The 20595-nt window shown below is 47.0% G+C and overlaps 1 protein-coding gene across 1 annotated transcript in view; it reads left to right on the top strand.

Moving 5' to 3' along the window:
- The window catches only part of LOC122374046, a gene marked incomplete at its 3' end in the record, with an annotated part of 89408 nt that extends 71068 nt beyond the window's left edge, over positions 1–18340 (top strand). The window contains exon 5 of the mRNA XM_043352552.1: positions 18146–18340. Within this exon, the coding sequence (XP_043208487.1) occupies positions 18146–18340 (195 nt within the window). The remainder of the gene's footprint in view (positions 1–18145) is intronic.
- Between the last annotated feature and the right edge of the window lie 2255 nt (positions 18341–20595).

Below are 20595 nucleotides of genomic sequence, written 5' to 3'. Positions count from 1 at the left end.
GGTTAAAGCTGTCAGAGGTCGGGTTTTCTGCATGGCTGCGTACTGTGACAGTTTCGTTTGGACGCCTCTGTGGGATCAGCATCTTGTGGTGGAATGTGTTATAAGAAACTTAGATCGGTGACATTGAAACGATGCTCGTGGGTGGCATTGGGGCTCTACGTCTGCAGGGGTAGGCGGTCGTGGGGCTCGACGTCTTTGTGCTCACTATGGTTTTCGTGTCGTTTTATTTCCCTCATGGAATAAAACGCGATTTGATAACACTTTGATGAGCAACAAGGAATGTGAAGAGGTTTCGTGTTTAGTACCAAATTGTTGAATGAATTGTTGAATTTCGGTGTTCAATTTGTGTATGTCACCAAACGCATTCAATATTGTAATAATCACCACAATAATTACATAATTTAATTTTGATAATCACAACATACTTTGCCTTTGCATGTAATGTACCGTATATTCTGCCGTAAGTTGAGTCAACTACCGTTCTCACTAAATTTATCTTTTAATTAAGCGTATCCAACGCAAGGGCAGAGTTGCGAACTAAACCACCTTTCGCAACTATGCAGATGTACTACTTGACTTTCGGGAATGGCGGCTTTCACCAGAATGTCCCCGTTTCCTGCGGTTCATCAGTATACATTTGATGTATAATGCAGAGGCTCATTCATAGCACTTCGTCGCCAAAGAGCGCACCATTCGTAGTCAATACCGCCAACACAAGGGGCGGCACCGCTGGCGTGACGGAACCTCAAAACGCTTCAGGGTGGTCCCGGACCTTTCAAGAAAACATTAGCGAAACATTTTCAAAATCCCTGGACCATTCTCAAAACGTTTTCAGTGCTGAACTTTTAGGTGATTTTAACTTAATTACATTGTCTTTGCTAACGTACTCGTACTGCACGTTTTCAGAAACTACCAAAATTTATCAAAACATGCTTCAAACCTGCAAGACTATGTTCAGGATGAATCGTGACATTTTAGACATTGATTGTCGTCATGGAGTAATTACAAAACGCTTTATTTATATCCTTGTTGTTCCCAAAATCGTCATCGACACGCCTTTACCCTCCCCCCGCCTCCCCCCCCCCCCACACACACACCTGTCCTCCACACGCTCCTTCCTCCACCCTCCATCCGTGTCTGCAGAACACTCTAAAGCTGTTCAACCCTCCTCTAGACGTCCTCAGCGTCCCCAGAACTCCCCACAGAACGTCCTCACGACGTCCCTGGAACACTGAGCTCATACCTAGAGCTTCCCCATAGTGTCCCTCCCGCTCGCCAAAGCGTTGCTCCAGTGATTGAGAGCCCCCTGGCTGATGAGAGTGGTGCCTACCGACCGGTCTAGGGGAGTATGTTTACTCCCCGGAGTGAGCACGCAACGCCACGGTCAACAGAATGGTGTTTGTGGTCGACGACGAGCGTTCTGATGCGGTAGGGATAGTTTTTTTTCGGTAGGAGAGGTGGCTCAAGGCTGGTACGGTTATGCTTCTTTTTATATGATTTCCGGTGAAGTGAAGATATTATTGAGCCTTTGGTGGACATTGTCGCACTTTGTGTTTATATTCATTTGTTTTGCTATTTACTTTATTTTTCATTGAAATGGATTGCAACCCTGAGTGGGTTTAGCGCTTTTGCTTAGAAGTTATTGCAGATTGCGGAACCTAATTGGATAATGAAACTGGTGGCTCCAGAATAATGCGCTCATTTCCTAAGTTGTCAGGCGCTCAGCTAGGAAGCGCCTGGGCGTAAATGGTGTACGAATTGCGACGCATTTGTGTCTTTCAGCGTAAAATTTTAAACATTAGCTGTACCTCGCGCGCCGTAAGACTCGTTTTCAGCCTCACTACCTCCTGGAATGTTAAATGCAGAACCGAAAGATTTCGTGGAAGCGCTGTCTGTGGGTTAAACTATCGGCTTGGTGGAATTAGATGGGCCGTAAAACCAGCTGTAAACGGGTTGTTAAGTGTCATGAACAGCTTAACAACGCGACTGAGTCAGCCGTCGTCAGCTCGGTATGCTTTCATTGCGCTGGGCTTGGGTGCCCGAAACTGAAGGGATTGGTTCCGCCGGGTCCAATGCCGAAATTTATAGGAGGTCCTGTAAAAATTGACGATTGGCTGAAAATTATAAATACAGAAAATATACTTCAATTACTTGAATTGATGTGCTTGCGCGCAGACACATCATTTTGATGGTATTTTACTCCTCTATGTAAATGATCTTCACTATTTCAACAAAATAATTATATTCTCTATCACAGGCTGTTTTTCCATCACTGACGAATTAACTATTTACAAAAGTTTTTTGGGCATTGTTGTGCTTCGCCAGATTGGCGCACCGTCTGTTTTACTACAAACGTCGCGTGAAAGACAGGAATCAGACAATGCGTAGATAATCCAGTGTGTGATGTAACCTTGTATCCCTGACCTTTGAGACCAATCAAAGGACAGTTTTCCATCGGTGATTGGTGTATTCCGCGAGGTCTTTATTGTCCGCACACAGCACACACATCAGCAAAATACACGCATCAAAAACACACATTGGATAAAACTTCGCAATAGCCATCGCCTTGCGTAATAATTATGGGCCCTGTGTTCCTTCACAGCCAGTGTCCGACCCTCAAGTGTGTCGCTAGCGGAACTATTTTTTATTGGTTGAAGATGCGGATGTGTTCGTACGTTACATGTGAGTTACCCGTCACTTGCGTTTGGGGAAGGTGTGCGGCACAAGATGCTGTGTAATGTCGCCCGATTTCGACCGTCCTCTCCCCTCCCTCCCCCCCCCCCGCTCAGCTGTGACCCCAGTATAGCGGAAGTCTCCAGCCGTTGGGGGAGTTGACGGGCGGGCAGGCAGCGCGGCCAATTTGAATAGGTTCCCATGGTTAACCCGCGTGTGTCCGTCCACGGTTCGGGGTCGAGGCCAGCGGAAATTAGTGATTATACCGGTGTTCCCACTGGGCTCAGTTACAGTGTAACTACTGCTTGCCGCTTTCTCCGAGAAATTTGGATCGTGCGTTTTCTAAAGCATTGTCGAATTAGTTAACCCGCGCCCTGCTGGGGGGGGGGGGGTGTTTGAACACCCCCCCCCCTTGTGTTTTTTCGCGAATATCTCAAAAACGGTGGCGCTCCCGCCGCCGTTTTTGGTACACCTTATCATACATCAATTCTACACATGTTGTGAAAATTTCAGACCAAGGGCATTCAAGGTCAGGTCACAAGGTCACTTGAAGTGACCTCACCTCATAAAAAGTTTCAATGTCTGCCATAGCTACACCGAGTGACCGATCGCTTTGACACTTTCAGCGATTGCTAAGAGCAATAGCATGTACAAAATGTATATCTCAGAATTTTGATATCGATGACCTAAGGTCAGGTCAATTTTGCGACCTCCCCATTATAAGTCAATGGGAGAAAATTGAAATGCGCCTCTTTTGGCCGAAAGACATTATAAACACTCCCAAACACTGCATTACAAGTGGTTTAGACACACTGAACATGAAAATGGTGTCCGTGACCCCTGTTTATGCCCTGAGGTCATCTTAGGTCACGAATGGTATCTAACAGTTTTTTTCGCAAATAACTTTTGAGAGAGGCATGCTAGAGCGATGAAAACGCCTTAGATGTGTTCAGCTTGACGATACGGATCGACTGATATGCAGCATGACCCTTTCCGGTCAGGTCATGACCTTGACCTGAGGTCAAATTTTCAAGTTGACCTTTCAAGGTCAAGTTATTGTTCATTCGATGCGTCTTGACGAGAGGAACACGATGCCGGTAAAAGTAAGCTCGTACAAGGCTTGGGTCAAAAGTTATCGCAGAAAAACTGTTTCCGAAAAAATCGGCTATTTTTGCAGTTTTTGCCCCCTGCAGGCAAAACCGTTGACGTTAGGTCAAATCTGAGAAAATTACTCAGAAAGAGCGTTAATAGGGCTATCGAATGCGCTTTTCCGCGGGGCTGTAGCTCTATTGGTTCCCGAGTTATGCGTTGGCTTCTTGGAAATTTTCGACATTCGACCTGGAAATCGGCGAAATTTTGCCTTTAATGACCTCTGGTGACCTGACCTTTGACCTGACCAAAAAATTGACTGAAGTGATTTCCTCATTATTTTTGACGCTCTTTCGAACGCCGCCTTCCGCGTATCGCTACGTGGCCCAGGAGCCGAGTTAGAAGGGGGGGGGGTGTTCAAACCCCCCCCCCAGCATGGCGTGGAAATCCAGGACCCCCAGCCGGGCGCGGGTTAAAGCTAATGGGTTGTAAGGCACGAAGCTACAATCCAAATATGACATTTTTTAGAATAACATGATGACTTCTTATAAAATTTCCTCCTCAATATTTTACCTTTTACTTCGTCAGCAGCCACCATTGGTAAAGTATTCACTAGCGTTACGTGCTTATTCATCGAAACACTACAGAATTTGCCCTTTTCAGCAGGCTTGTTGACATTTTCTCGCGTTACCTACCTGCTCTAAATAGAGCTATCTCGGAACCGTTTAGTATCTGAAGGAAAATCACTTACCTCCCATCGCGGATGCGGCCACCTAAGGCGGGAATTTGCCAGGATTGCCGGAATCTGTCGGAATTACTGACGAAAATCCGGCGAAATCCTATCGGTTCTCTTTCGGTCGCTGATTGTTTTCCTTTGGTGGAGTCTACCGTGCCGTCAGCAGCACGAAGGCTGAGAACTATTTTCGACGAAGATGGCAATGAAGTGTTCTATAGGGATATTTCCAAGGCCATATTTTTAGATATTATTTTTTTTTATATTTAGATAGCCCATATATTTAGATATTTAGATATTTCAGGGAACCAAGGTAGAGTACGAGGCGTCTTATTGATACAATTACACAACACAGGCTGAAAAATAAGTTCTAATATAGCTTTTCAGAGGAGAGTCATTCTCACCTAAAACTGTTTTGTTTCTGAGTGTCAAGTGATGCTTCTTACTACCGATGCCATGTGAAACTCAAACGAAATTCTGAGGGTGTTGAGTCATTCAGCAGAGAACTACAATCAAAAGTAAAAGCGAATGGATTGTAAGGTTTGATTTTGTCCCTTTATAGGCTTTGATCTGAATCACATTATTCGTTTATTCGAAGAAGGGAACAAACTTGTCCTGCAAGTGACGTTTCAAAGACGAGGTAATATATGTTACATAAGCCCATTTTGTTACGGGCATTTAATCATCTGTGTAGAAAAAGCTCATTCTGCCATGAGAGGTTCACGGCGGAAACATCTGAAATCTTGTCTAAGGCCATTTACTGGATATCCTTCAGGAACAAAGCGATGTCCATGCGTATTACCATGGAATTCAAGCTGAACTTTGTTTTTATGTTATGAGTCATGCAATATTGTAGAATGTTTTTGTAGCTGTCATGCCCATTGCCCAGCTCTTGGAATTATCTACCCAGCATTTGGCATGCTTGCAAAACGTGACAGAAAATCCGTTTGCCCAGTAAGCCGTCGGCCTCTTTGAGTTTCACATTTTCATCCAAGTAAGCTTCTTTGTCAGGGGCCACACCTTTTTACGTCAGGCCGCAATAATCCAATGAATATATGATTTGCACTGCATGAAATGTCAGCTCTGGTTATGCGCCGTTCAAAACGGCTTGTACCGTTACGTCGGATACGGAGGATTATGCAGAGTTCGATGAAATGTTGCATAGTAACGGTCAAGTGTGTCATGAGTGCATCTTAGCGGATTAGTATGTTGCTAATTCGAATCGAATAATTCGGATGAATGTGTTCACATAAACCGGCTTAACGTAAAACTTTGTTCCTGGCCAAAATTGCCAGATGTAATGACTCCCGGCTCCAGACTGGCTTTAGGCTGGCGGAGCAAAAAAAAAAGATTCAGAGTTGTATTTGTTGATGAATTTAAAACGCGGGATCGTCAAACACGGTACCATTGCTTGCGTAAAAGCGGCAAAGCGAAACCTATTTGGCGTTACGTCGTTCTTAGGTATATTTATTGTGAGGCTCGATGCATGCTAAATGCACACTGTGACATGGTCTGGCCCTACGTCAATGTTTTTTGTTCCACCTTTAGCCCTGTTCTGTTCGGTATGGCAATGCCGATGTTACGAGATAGCATCTACTCAATACCATCGATTTATTGAAAAGCTGTCGGACGCAACTGTAACTAAATTTAGCTTGGTTGGCAGTCAATACAGCGGTTATTACGTCTAGACAGTATCTCTTCAGCATAGATCGATGCAGACGCAGCATAATATGAATCGTCCTTTAGTGCTTTATCTGCCGATACAGTGCTGGCGTGTTCAGTTTTGTTTGTAATCAACTTGCATTGCACACCGCGCTAACGGCTACTGGCCAGGCATTGGCTGGAAAGCGCTGGACATTTGCTGACGTATGAGCAGCGGCCAAGTACCGAACACGTTCCGATACTTACTGGGTCGCATTTCGCTGGTGATAGGTGCTATTGATCAGACTAATATGATCGTTTCACGTGGCAAAACAAGCCTGATGGATGATGATTCATTTATCTTTTGAACGAAGACTCAGAGTACCGTAACGGAACACTTGATGAAGCAAGGCCATATAAGAGTGATGAAGAACAAATAAGCTGTACTGGCATGTAACGTCTCATAATCGTACGGTCTGGTGAATTTTAACATTTGTTTCTGATTGCCTGCTTTTGAAGTGCAGATGTGAAATTTTGAAGCAATTCGGTGATAGCTATACGTTTTAAGCATATCATTGCACATCTTCATTTCATTTCACCCCTTTATTCAGATAAATTCACCTCTTTTCGCAAATATTTGGCTTCTTCCTGGCATTTTCTCCAGTCCATTCCTTGTCTTGTTTTCCTGAAGTTTTTTTTTGCGATTGCAACCCGTTCCAAAAATAGCCAATACCTTCAGTTGCCCTTCATTTGTTTTCATAACGCTGTCTCGATTTATTATGTAGTCAGCTCTTCAATATTCACTGGTAACTCGTAAATGTATGCCTGTCATTCTCCGAATTTCTGCATATGGTTATCGGGAAAACAAACGGAAAACACCGTGACGACATAGAACTCCCATAAATGACTCATCAAAAAGACAATAGGACCTTCAGTTTTCCCCTCCGTTCCCGGCTGCACTCCCTCCCTCTCCCTTTGCTCCTTTCATGACCATTGACCCCCTCCCCTCTCCCGGTCACACATGGGTGATGACTAAGCCGTCCCATCCCCCTTTTTGTCCACTGTGCGGCGCCCCAGGCGTCTCACGTAACAAGGACTTCCCGCTACCTGTATGGCCCCTCAACATAGGCCCTTCTTGCACGTGACACACCTGGACGCGGCCACCGGTGCCTGCTCGCAGCGGGAAGTTGTATAGTGGGCCCGGCGACTCCAACACGCTACGGGCCTGGATCGCACACAATTCGCGATATCGCGCAGTAGCGAAGCGCCCGCGCGCACAGGAGCACGTGCGATTTATCCGTTGCTATGACAACGTTGCAAAGCGCGTGGTGACGTAGGTGGCGCTGGTGTGCGGCGGCCGATTCGAACGGTGTTATCGCGAGCGTGGGAGGGCGGGCGTGCGGTGCTGACTGCGGAACCCGGTTTTACCTGTTGGCGGCCGGGGCCAGTTGCGGTCAGGTGCCGACGGGAAAGGAAGTGGCTGCTGGCTGCCGTGAGCGGACGCCAGGTGGTCGCAGGCGAGTCAGTAATCGGTGAGAACGCACAAGCTGCGCGTTGTGGCGGTGGCTTAAGTGCAGTGCGTGGAATGCGAAAGTGCGTGGTGAGTTTTGGACTTGGAGGATATGCGAGTGACATGTGGCAAGCGTGACACGTGAGCGTGCAAGTGTAACGTCGATACAGCAGCATGGCGTGACTGCAGCGGCTTGGTTGTGCATTACACATTGCGATAGCCGATAGTGGTACGAGAAGTGTTGTGGTCACGTACTTACACTAGTTACCCAAGAGACCAACTTGCCGTTTAATTCACCACGCATAAATTAAATTGTGGTGGCTGATCGTTGGCATTAGTTTTATGCGTCTCTTCACTAGCTTTATGCGTGGATGTTCCTGAGCGAGATCTTCTCCAGTCTAGAAAAGTCTGGACTTTTCCGAACGCCTTTACCGGAACATTTGCGGAAACACCCATCGGACATTTGCGTGTCGGACTCTGAACGCTAATGATGGCACGCACGAAACGCTAACCAAGCAGAAGCCAAAAATCCCCGTAGAAACCCCTCGCCTTCCCTCCCGAAGGAGGCCCCAGTGACTCTTTCTCCACCACGCAAAAGACGAAAAACCCAGTCATCTACCTTCGACCACCTAGGAGCGGGATCTCCGTTTCGCGCTTCGTGACTTGCGGTGGTCGTTGGCCGGTAATTTGGCTGCAGAGCCGGCCAGGATTTTCGCTGTGGCTGCCGAGTTCTGCTGTCAGCTGGTCGAAGAGCTGTCATGGATCCGCCTAGACCAGGTGGGTGATGGTTTTACGAGGTGGTTATGGTACGCACGTCTAGTTGAGACAGCCGCTAAGACTTCGCGATTTTCAGGGAGGAGTGAAAGCCAAGCGGTGGTGGGTAGATATTAAATACGGATTAATGCCAGATAATTTGCTTTGGGGGTGGCTGTGATGAGGGGTGTCGGCAGTGTGAGGAAACTAGCGAGCTATTGGTGAAATACTGCGGTGAAATGAAGTGTCATCGCTCTTAGGAATCGGGAACTTTGCCATTCGCTCGTGTAGATCGTATCGTACAGGTCTGCGGAAAAGAACAACGTCATTACGCTTCCAAAAGGTTGTCTAGCACGTTATATTTGTGTGCCGTCCTGAATAGGTTTCGTGCTCGGCGGGCTAACTGGTGCTTTGTAGTTTGTACCGTTAGGTGAGCATGTGTCCCTCGTCAAATTTCGGCGCCAATGGACGGTATTGTCTTTACGATAGGTTCTATAATCGTATCACAGGTCACTATTTCACTAACCGTCGTTAGCATTTCGTATCCATCACTTGAGCTGTCCTTCGTAACTTGCCAGCTTCTAAGAGGCGTATGCATTGCAATGGAAAAATTGACTTTAAAACATCGCATAGGCCACCCTTTTTCTCGATTCGTGTCCACGGGACATCTACTCGTACTTCTAAAATTCCATTCGCCTTTTCTTATTGTAGCATCTCCGTCAGTTCTGAATTTCAGACAAAGCGTAGATGCCATCTCTTCCAACCGATTTTCTGGGGATTTCCTTCTGTCGACAGGGTGGGCGTAGCATCTTTGATTGTCTAACACAACAGCGCTCGTCTGCAGCCGCTTTGTTTGCAGATTTCTCGACGTGAAGAATGTCTCGTATCGCGCGTTTCATCTCCGACGCGAGAGGAGCCGCGTTTGGACGCTTGTCACGATTGGTTTGGGTGGTGAATAGGTTAAAGAAGTGAGTGGGCGGGAGGTCGTAATTGCTATCTCGCGATCTTATGGTCTCGTGACTGCGTACTTATTTACGGAAAAGATGAAGTGGCGCGCCTTTTTGTCACGTTCGTTGAACCAAGCCAACGTTTATCTTTCTGATGGTGTTCGTCTATTGTTCGGGAGATTTTACCGGAATTCTAATTGATTTTGTGATTGATTCTCTCTGAAATTGATGTCTCATCGTTCGGCAAGCGTGTCCAGAACATGCTCATGCCTAAAAACGTTTGGTATCAGTTGCATATCATATCAGTTGCATACTAAATCCGTCTATGTTGAACTAGGTTTGCGATTGTCCGAGGCAGGCGGATACTGCCATTGTGTTAAATATTTTTCCGTTAAAATGTTTTACGTAACGGACAGTACTCGCTCACGATTCAAATGCACTCACTTCATGCAAAGCCATGGACTACACGCTGTTTGCTTTTCTCTTCATCGAAATCGGGCTGACTAAGTGTACAATCCTGGCGTTACATTTAGGGTGTCGGCGGAACCTGTATTCACTCTGCACTCTCATGTCGACTTGATTACTTTTAACAATGTGCGTTCCTCCGCCTAGTGCGGCTCTCGACCTTGCTGTTGAAGTGTTCTTTCACGGATAACAAGAAAACCAAACACCGTTGTACGCATATAGAAATGTAAGAAATGTTTATCTTACGCGCTCCGCCGCCTTCAATTACTACATACCTTCTGCGGATTCTCGACCAGTATTGCAAACATTGCAGAGAGCTAATATTAGCTGACATGATCCGCATTCTTGTGAGTTCACTTCTGTGACACCCACATGTGCGCTCCATTCGTCTTACAGTCGACACGCCTTAAATTCCAGGGACATCCACTCTGGCTCTCTAACAATTGAACTCTGAGCGCCGCCCTCCCTGCCGGTGGATTAGGCTTATCCGCATCCTTCTCTGTCATTCCCCTCCTTTTTCCCATGTTTTATCCGTCCTTTTTTTGCCGAGGGAGGGTCCGACACAAATGCCCGTATCTCTCGTACCGTAACGTGGGACCTGCGCCTTGGCGAGGGGTCGTCAGTCAAAGTGACCCAATCTCTGTCTCTGCCTGGCAACTCTCGTCGTGGGGAGAGGGGACGGGAGGTTACGGTCCACGGTCCGACGGACCATTGTCCGCGGTCAGTCGTCCTGTTTTTCGGTGGTCAGTGGCCCGAAACTGGTCGGTCCCCACTCTGTCTTTTCTCAGTCCTCTGTTTTTTCCTGTCCGTCTTTTCCGCTCCATCTCTCTATGCTCTTTTTTTCTTCCTCTCTCTCTCTCTCTGTCTCTGTCTCTCTCTCTCTCTCTCTCTCTCTCTCTCTCTCTCTCTCTCTCTCTCTCTCTCTCTCTCTCTCTCTCTCTCTCTCTCTCTCTCTCTCTCGCTGCTCTCGTCCGCTTGACCCTAGCCCTCCCCTCTCCCTGTCGGAATTCCCCCTCCCCCCTCCCTGTTGGGAGCCGCCAGCGGCGGCAGCTGGTATAATACACAGGGGTGTTTTCCTGGGGAGGGAGAGGAGGGACAGCTGTGTGATCACGCCCACGCAGCACGCGCGCACCAGCAGGGGGGGGGGTATTTTGGGGTCCAGGTGGCGCCATGTGGCAATGGGAGAACCATCGCTACGCAGGCTTTTGTAGGGCACTAGGATGAACAGTAGGCCCCGTCAAATTTTATAAAGTTTTTGGAAGACCAGCTCCCCTGGTGTTTTCCCATTGCTTGTTGGCCCAATAAGAAGTATGCAAAATTTCAGCTTCCTAGCTCAACGTTTGCGTCTGCCTCAAAGGCCTCGAAGTTTGCCCCATAGGGCATAATGGAGACTGCAATGCCGGTGTTAGCTGCATTGTCCTGGCAGCGGCGTTCATTGGCACAATATCGCCACGAATCAACTGCTGCCCAAGCAAGAGATGAACCAAACTAGTCTTTGCCATGCCCCCCCCCACTCACACCCCTCCCCCTCCTTACCCCCCTGATTTTGTAATGCATCGTTTGATTTCCATGCATTGTTCACGATCACTTTATCTGTTTGTTTTTTTTTTCACGATGCCTAAATGCTGATTGAGACTAATATATTAGTACCTAGCTTTAACATGCATGTGCATATGTATATTACTTTCGACTCAATACTGCGGCGGCGGCAAACAGATAATTACGAACGACAACAGCAGCAGGAGACCAATTGACGGCGGACACGGCACTGGTGACGGTGACGGGTACCGGTGTCACCCACTATGGTCGAGTCTGCGTGTCCGGTGTCGTGGCTTACCTACAAGCACGAAGGTTCTCCTGCGCGGCTTTTTGGAAAACTCTGCAGTGCGGTCTAGGAGTGAACTCCGCAATTTTAAAAAAAAAACTCGTCATTTCTTTCCATGCAACGACATAATATGAGGACGCCTTTAGGGCCAAAGGGGGCGCCCCAAATTTAAAGGTACAGGACAATGGGCTTGACCTGAATGCCCGCGTATGCTGGATACGCCTCTGCTCTGGAGGCTGAGGGGCGCCATGTTTTTTTTTTCTTAATGGGGCGCCCAATCGCCTGTGATCTTTAATGGGGCGCGTGTTACGCTTTGCAGATCAGCATCCGTGGTGTTGACTTGTGTGCCGAGTGCTCTGCCCTCTGGAAGGGGCGCCATCGTTCAGAGGGGCGCCGAATGTTCTTGAGATGTGCCAGTAATATTCAATGGGGGCGCCGGATGTTCTGGAGGGGCGTCAGTGATATTGAATGGTGCGCCAGATGCTCTGAATGGGACGCCAGCGATAATGAATGGGGCGCCCACTCGCCCGTGAACTTCAATGGGGTGCCTGATACGTGATACGAGTCGGTGGTGTTGAATGGCGTGCCAAGTGATCAAGAAGTCACTTGATCAAGAAGCCGAGTGACTTCTTGATCACTTGGCACGCCATTCAACACCACCGACTCGTCTCACGTATCAGGCACCCCATTGAAGTTCACGGGCGAGTGGGCGCCCCATTCATTATCGCTGGCGTCCCATTCAGAGCATCTGGCGCACCATTCAATATCATTGACGCCCCTCCAGAACATCCGGCGCCCCCATTCAATATTACTGGCACCTCTCAAGAACATTCGGCGCCCCTCTGAACGATGGCGCCCCTTCCAGGGGGCAGAGCACTCGGCACACAAGTCAACACCACGGATGCTGATCTGCAAAGCTTAACAGGCGCCCCATTAAAGATCACAGGCGATTGGGCGCCCCATTACGAAAAAAAACATGGCGCCCCTCAGCCTCCAGAGCAGAGGCGTATCCAGCATACGCGGGCATTTAAGGTCAAGCCCATTTTCCTGTACCTTTAAATTTGGGGCGCCCCTTTGGGCCCTAAAGGCGTCCTCATATTATGTCGTTGCATGGAAAGAAATGACGAGTTTTTGAAAACTGCAGAGTTCACTCCTAGACCGCACTGCAGAGTTTTCCAAAAAGCCGCGCAAGAGAACCTTCGTGCTTGTAGGTAAGCCACGACACCGGACACGCAGACTCGACCATAGTGGGTGACACCGGTACCCGTCACCGTCACCAGTGCCGTGCCCGCCGTCAATTGGTCTCCTGCTGCTGTTGTCGTTCGTAGTTATCTGTTTGCCGCCGCCGCAGTATTAAGTCGAAATTAATATACATATGCACATGAATGTTAAAGCTAGGTACTAATATATTTGTCTCAATCAGCATTTAGGCATCCTGAAAAAAAAAAAAACAGATAAAGTGATCGTGAACAATGCATGGAAATCAAACGATGCATTACAAAATCAGGGGGTAAGGAGGGGGAGGGGTGTGAGTGGGGGGGGGGCATGGCAAAGACTAGTTTGGTTCATCTCTTGCTTGGGCAGCAGTTGATTCGTGGCGATATTGTGCCAATGAACGCCGCTGCCAGGACAATGCAGCTAACACCGGCATTGCAGTCTCCATTATGCCCTATGGGGCAAACTTCGAGGCCTTTGAGGCAGACGCAAACGTTGAGCTAGGAAGCTGAAATTTTGCATACCTTTTATTGGGCCAACAAGCAATGGGAAAACACCAGGGGAGCTGGTCTTCCAAAAACTTTAGAAAGTTTGACGGGGCCTAATGAACAGTGAACAAAGCAGCGCAGCGTGTCACACGCGCTGACAGCTGGCACATTTGAAATGCGGATTAAATTCATTGCGGTTGATAATAATTATGGGATAGGGTGGTCGCTCGTGCTGCGCACACTATAAGTCACAGTGGCCTTACTTTAAATTGATGATCTTTTTTTCTATAAACGCATGTAGAGAAGCATTTCATAGCTTGTTTTATAAGAAACGGTGCAGTAAAACCGTACATTGCATGCAATTTGTCGAAATTGATCCAGCGAGGATCTATCCAGCATCCAAATGGCCAGCATTCGTAACCGCTAAACTTATACGAGCCAGCCAAATGGTGCTCCATTCCGCGCATAACTGGGATGAATTTCGTCAAATACTTTCATGGCTTATCCACAATGAGTGAGGACCTTTCCTTGACCACTCTGTCTGAAATTGGACCTCGCCGACGCCTCACTTTGGTGAAATTCCTGCGTCCGACGATCTTCTGTCCAGCAGTCGATGGGGGCGTTTTATTGGCCATTGATTTCTGGACGGTGATTGGTTCATAGCGCGCTCGCGGCATGATGATTGGTCGATAGCGCCGCGCGCGGATCGACAGAACAGGATTATGTCTTGTCAATCTGACCGGGGATCATAAAGGCGATCTGGCGACAGGCGACATTCAGTAAAATTCCTGGGGAACAGGAATTTAGAGATACTGGATGGTTTTATGCATGTGATTGAAAGTCGCTCGTTTTTACTGTTTTCATCGGATAATGAAACAGTTGAGACACGCATTTTCATATGTTTTGATGCGGGCATTTGTGTCCGACTGAATGAAAGCAGGAATAAGAGAAAAGTTTCACGAAGTTTTCGTTTATGTAAGCTTAGCGAAGTTGTTGCTAACGTTTGAATAACTTGAACCACAACAAGAAACTTCGTTAGTGCTGTGCTCAACGCTGAATTATCCTTCCTAAATTGACAAACATCAGCAAAATGAAAATAGGTTATCATTCAGAACTATTGACATAAGCGCTGGGTTTGGCAGTGTTTTCTGCAGCGTATATTTCTGCTGCAGTCCTTACCAGCGGGGCGTAGAATTGACGTAATATGACTCATCCTCTTATAATTTATGCACACGCTTTTACTGTACTAAATACCACATATTCCCATACGCTCACTTTGTGATCATTTTTAGCAACTAATGCCGTCCCTTATTTTGGTAAGTGCGCCGCGAAGTGCGTTTTCCGGTTGTTTTTGGTAGCCTGAGCAACTCGAATTTACCGCGACGATCGGGTCGAGTGGTCGCCAGGGAAATTAAGAGCGCTCTGAACACTTGTCAACGCCAGTTTAGAGCATCTCGAATGTTGTGGAGGGTGATGAATGTTGCTGACCGGATGTGTTTGTCCTTTAGGTATGTTGCAAGGTATGCCTATATAGGGCCTTGTTTGCAACTTCAGTGTGTGGGGGCGATGTAGGAAATGCTCTCTTGGGAGTATGAGTATTGAATACGTGATATTGCATTCCAATATATTCCGTGAAATGGACCTAAAATGAGTAACCCTACGTCTGAGATATGTCTGCTTCAATTGGAGGGGAATGTATTCATCCTAGAATCTGAGTCTTTTATTTAAGACACGCGCAGAAGTACTCGTAGTCGTGACTTTCCATATTTTTACTTTTGACTTCCATAGTTTTGCTTGTGATTGTTACTTTCGATATTTTTCATATTCCATAATTTTGTTCCTAAGCACACTCGAGTGGGTTTCCGCCATTCTCTAAACGTGATCGACCGCCCCCCACGGAACTACCATTCTCAATTCAGCCGATATGCATGCTCGTTTTCCCATCCTTGTGCCAACCCGGGCCGAAGATTGACGCATTATGTACAGACCTGACTAGGCCCTGGTGTGACGTGGGCTGGGAGCACACTTCTAGGAGGTTGTGCAGTCTCACTGACGGATCCAGGGTAATTCTTAGAAGCATTATATATAATTCTTATTAGTAATTCTTAGAAGCCTGTTATATGGTCTATTATTATATTTGTCATGACCCCTATGGTTCATCTAGTAAATTTTGCATTACATAAAAAATATGTCTTGTCTTTTTGTATCAGACCAAACAGCAACCAACCACCGGTATGCACTGAGAAAAATCCTGACTCCGCATGACACCCCCAGGGGGAGTTCACCAAAACGACACCCCAAAACTCCCAGGTGGTACTCCTCATTACACCCCTTCCAAAACTCTCCATTACACCCCAAAACTTCCCTCGAGAAACTCTCTGTAACTCTCCCTACCGTTTTAGAAAACTCTTCCTTACTCTCCTTTACCCTATCAAAACAAACAACATACTCCCTGAAACTCCCTTCCATTACTCTCAATGACTCTCCTACTGCCTCATAATTACTCCCGATTACTCCATTCCATTATTCCCCAAAACTCCGTTTACATCTTCATGGTATACCTCTTGTTACTCCCCATCAAACTCACCCAAACTTCCCATCACTCCAGTCCAGCCCCTGCCCCCCCCCCCCCCCCGAAAATAAATATTGGACGAATAGCGTAAACACCCAAAGCTCGTGTACCGAAGCACAGATAAAAATATATTTCAAGAAATGTGTATTCAAGTGTATTCATAGGTGGGATGCTTAAAAAATTAACAAACGCTTTCGACATCCCGCCGCGGCACGCTCTCCGGGGATCTCACTCCATATGCTTCACGGTCGCGACTTTGGATGTTAAGAATCCAAAAGGCGGCCTACCACAGCAGGAATGCTTGGTCTGGTGGTGCCGCTACCCTACCACCTCCTGGGCTTCGACGAATACTGCGTCTTCTTCGTCCGGCTCTCCTTTCACGATGGTGGGATGGATATTTGGCTGGCCTCCGTTGGCTTCCGACGTGTCTTGCGGGATGCGCTGCAGGCTCTTCAGCTCATCCCCTGCAAAATGTTAATAACCATGAAATTATAGGTACACTTAACATTGCGTGGGAGGAAATGGAGGAGAAAGAAAAAAAGAAGGAGGGAAATAGTGAAGGAGAAAGGGAGGGAAGGAGGGGAGGGATGAAGGAAGGAAGGAAGGAAGGAAGGAAAAGAAGGAAGGAAGGAAGGGAGGGAGAGAGGGAGAAAGAAAGGGAGAGAGAGGGGAGGGAAAGAGGGAGTGAGGAAGGAAGCGAGGAAAGATGGAAGGAAGAAATGAGGGAGGAGACTGAGAGGTAGGCAGATGAGACAAGATGGACGAGACGAGACATACGCGACCTGACGTGTTGGCACTGATACTGCATTTCGGCACATGATGTCAAAATAATGAAAGCAAGAGATTGCAAAGTTAGCATACTTTTTATGCACTACAATTTTGATAAAGTTTCAGTGAAAGTCTAAAGGGCAAGTTAATAGCCTCCATCTTAGTTGCAGACACAGTAGGGCAATGCTATAAAACGTGCCTACTTGAACGCTCAAAAAGTTGAGCAGGTCGCTAAAAATAAGCTAAGGACGTTATACGCTGCATAGGTACCCATGTCAACATTAAAGAACGAAATTCAATTATGGACACTTTCTAAAAACATACAACAATTTAGACAAAATTTATTTAAACATGCTGGTTTGTCGGTGGTTTTCATAATTCATGGGCAGTGGCAGGGTAGGTAAGTAGGTAACTGATTTTTTTTTATATAGGGTCTAAATCAAGGCTTTTATGCCAAGATAGTTTAATTTTCTGGCTCTGCTTCGAAAGCCCTTCAAATTTGAGATTTGTCATTGGTATGGATATTAAAATAATTGGGCAATAACAATAGGATCCATGACGTGTAAAGCTTGTGTAATCCTAACTTTCCATTTTATTCGAGGGAAATAATGTATGATATTTGCAAATACCTAGAACCTCAGAGCATGCTGTTTCCGATCTTTATCTCACTCAGGAACAAAACAAATCAAATACCCTTACAGAGACCATTCCAGCCCATCAAGAACATGGGGTTACCATATGTTCTCATCACAGCATTATAACACTTTACACTATAAAAGCATGATGGGAAATACAGCTAAGCTTGCTTACCTTTAAATCCAAAGTAAGGTCCAATTATCCGTCACGGTCACTGTATAGGTCAGGTCCGTCTAAGTCAACACGCTCTTCACTAACACCTCGCCCGCCGCCCCGCACAACGTGCTGTGTACTACGCGCAAAAGATGGCGGCCACCGGCAGCCTCGCGACGTATGCTAAAACCCCTTCGTAACTCCCCTTTTACTCCTGTCGGAACGTTCGGGAAAGGTTTTTCGGGAGTAATGGAGAGTTGCGTCACAGAGTTATGGGGTGTCACACATGGAGTCATTTCGTCATCCTTTAAGAACTCTTGAAAACTCTTCCGCAAAATGAGGAAGGCTCAAAGTTACCCTAGAACACACTCAATAACTCTGCTGGAAAGGGAGTTATCAATGGTTTTAAGGAGTTTTCAGGGGAGCATTTTCAAGAGTTTTGACCCATATGGAGTCAATTTTTTTCTCAGTGTGCAAGCTCATTTCAGGTAACAATCCAACATTGCGCATTGCGGTACATGAACGTACCAAAGTCTGCAACACCCAATTCTGACGGCTCCCCTGCAGACACACTGTGATATCCGCTGCTCCGGCCGCGGTTGGGCAATGTCCATCAGGGGGCGGTTTTAATTCATCACCGCTGGCCGACGTGACGTCTGTGAGGTGTGGAATTTCAGATGGGCTACCTCCCAACGGGCGCCGTACCTCAGAGCCCCGCACACCCGAGCTGGCATACATGGATGTGGACGTGGATGTGGAATGTGGCACACCGGACGTGTGGTGGGGGATGTGGATGAGTGATGTCCACACTCACAGCGGCTTCCACAGGGGAGATTCACGGGGGTTTCACAGGAAAACGGAGGCGGGCATTGGTGAGGTGTTGTCAAGTTATTATTTGAAATATTACTTGAAATCATCTGATGTATTGTTGGCTCGGGTTTAATATATTGTGCTCAGGTTTCACGTTCATGATTACATGACATAATAATTTACCAGCTTCGTGCAATTTTTACCCTCAGCCTCATGCACTCTGCCCAATTTCCGTACTTGGTTTCGTTATTTGTTTGCTGGTGTCGTTGGTAGCACGTTTCTAACATTTCATATTTCACATAATTGCAGCTTCATGTAGGATGGGTCGCCCGCCCATACCCACACCTGTCTTCATTTCCAACAGTACTTCGTACTATCGTACTCTTGACTACCACTGAGTTTCTTAGTAAAACCTCCCGAAACTGAACGGCGCGCTCGAGCGGTGCCGTTTCCGGGAAATCCTCCTCCAATGTGGCACCGCAAGTCCCATGTCACGTCGTGGCTCTGCCCAGGTGGTGCACTTTGCAAACCAGATCCCCACCCCACCCCCATCCTAATCCTCTAGCCACCACCACGTAACCCCTACCCACCCACTCACAATCCCTCCTCAACCCATCAAGCACCCACAGTCACAACCGACTTGAGCCAGACTCAGCTGGTGTGCGCTCCCAAAATCAGCACCGTGCGCTCTTGCTAGTTTGTGCCGTAAGTGACCTTTTGCGACAAAGCTGACTGAGTATTGATCTTGGGTCGAGGTGATACCAAGCACCACGTTCTAGCCTATCCTGAAGTGTTTGTGTCGATGCGTTACATCCTGTATACGGAAGGTGGTTTTGGTGGCTTTACTGCAGCCGTTCCGCTGTGGATATAACTGAAAACCCTGCCGTTCGTGCCGAGGTCAGGAACTAATGGCATAATTACCTACCGCTTTGCGGTGGATATCCCGCTTCGACCGAGTAGCTGTCGGTAATGACTAATGAGTGATATCATTTATAGATAAAAAAACACTGACAAGTCTGAATGTGTGACGTCAGCGCAGATATCTAACGATTTTTAAATGTTTGACTAAAACGTTTTGTAGCACGCGGTGGTATATGCTGCTTAGCGCGCAACAAATGCCGCACTTTCAAATAAATTCGCTAGGAACAGCGGAGATCCCAAAAAGTAAACAAAAGTAAAAGTCTTATATCTTGAAAACCGGTGAATATTTTTCGATGAAATTTGGTAGATATTCGTTTTTGCTCTTTCTGAACCGAGCGACATCACTTTCATGCCAATTCATTAACTTTTTTGAAGGTGGGAGGCAGGGCTGCGGAGTCGGAGTCGGAGTCGGAGTCGGAGTCGGAGTCGGTCGGAGTCGACAGTTGTGACCGGAGTCGGAGTCGGAGTCGGAGTCGATTTTAGAAACCCGAGCCGGAGTCGGAGTCGGAGTCACCGAAAATCTGTCGACTCCGCAGCCCTGCTAGGTCTGCGGAGTCGGAGTCGGGAGTTGGAGTCGGTCGGAGTCGACAATTCTGCCCGGAGTCGGAGTCGGAGTCGGAGCTGGTTTTTGAAAGCCGGAGTCGGAGTCGGAGTCGGAGTCGCCGAAAATCCATCGACTCCGCAGCCCTGGTGGGAGGGTCCCTTTAAGCAACATTTGTTTTTTTTTTTTGCAATAGGCACAATACCGCAAGGACATTGAAACAAATGTCTCGTTTTGTGTTTTGCCTGTGAGAAAAATGATCGCTTATTATTATTCTTTTTCTTCTTTGTTCCCAGTTGTGTCCATTTATGTTATTATCCATGATTTCTTAAGAAGGATACAGATTACAGAAAGGCTCACAGACACCGTTATCATTTTTGCATCTAGGCTTAACCTGTATTTACACAACACTTATAACATTCTCTGCGAAACAAACCGAACAAATCGCCATCGAGGCTCTGGAGTGCGTATCAGGGTAGCCACCAAGTCTCTGCTGTGACGGCTTACCTCGCCGGCGAGCTAAGATCGATAGGTATGATCGGATTAACCGTACTGCACGGGCACCTGCAGCCTGAGACCGGGTGGGGCAGTGAGACTTAGCTGCCAGAGGCAAAAACGCATTCTTGGTCGGTGTTTGATGGTATGGAGTGGTATAGGGACATTCCCATTTATGGTAAAAACTTACTCATTCAATTATTGCTGTTGTGCCATAAATGGCGCTGCCAGACCTGTTGATTTTTAGGATATTTACCATGTTTTATTTACATGTTACCCATAGCATCAAATTTTCTTATTCAATTATATGCATACTTCACCGTTTGCTTTAGCGATTGAGTTCCATAGTGATGCATCACA

Source organism: Amphibalanus amphitrite, unplaced genomic scaffold (genome assembly GCF_019059575.1).
Source record: "Amphibalanus amphitrite isolate SeventyFive unplaced genomic scaffold, NRLGWU_Aamphi_draft 001593F_arrow, whole genome shotgun sequence".
Lineage (NCBI taxonomy): Eukaryota > Metazoa > Arthropoda > Thecostraca > Balanomorpha > Balanidae > Amphibalanus > Amphibalanus amphitrite.
The sequence above is the reverse complement of the archived record's forward strand: the minus strand, read 5'-3'. Positions and strand labels throughout refer to the sequence as shown.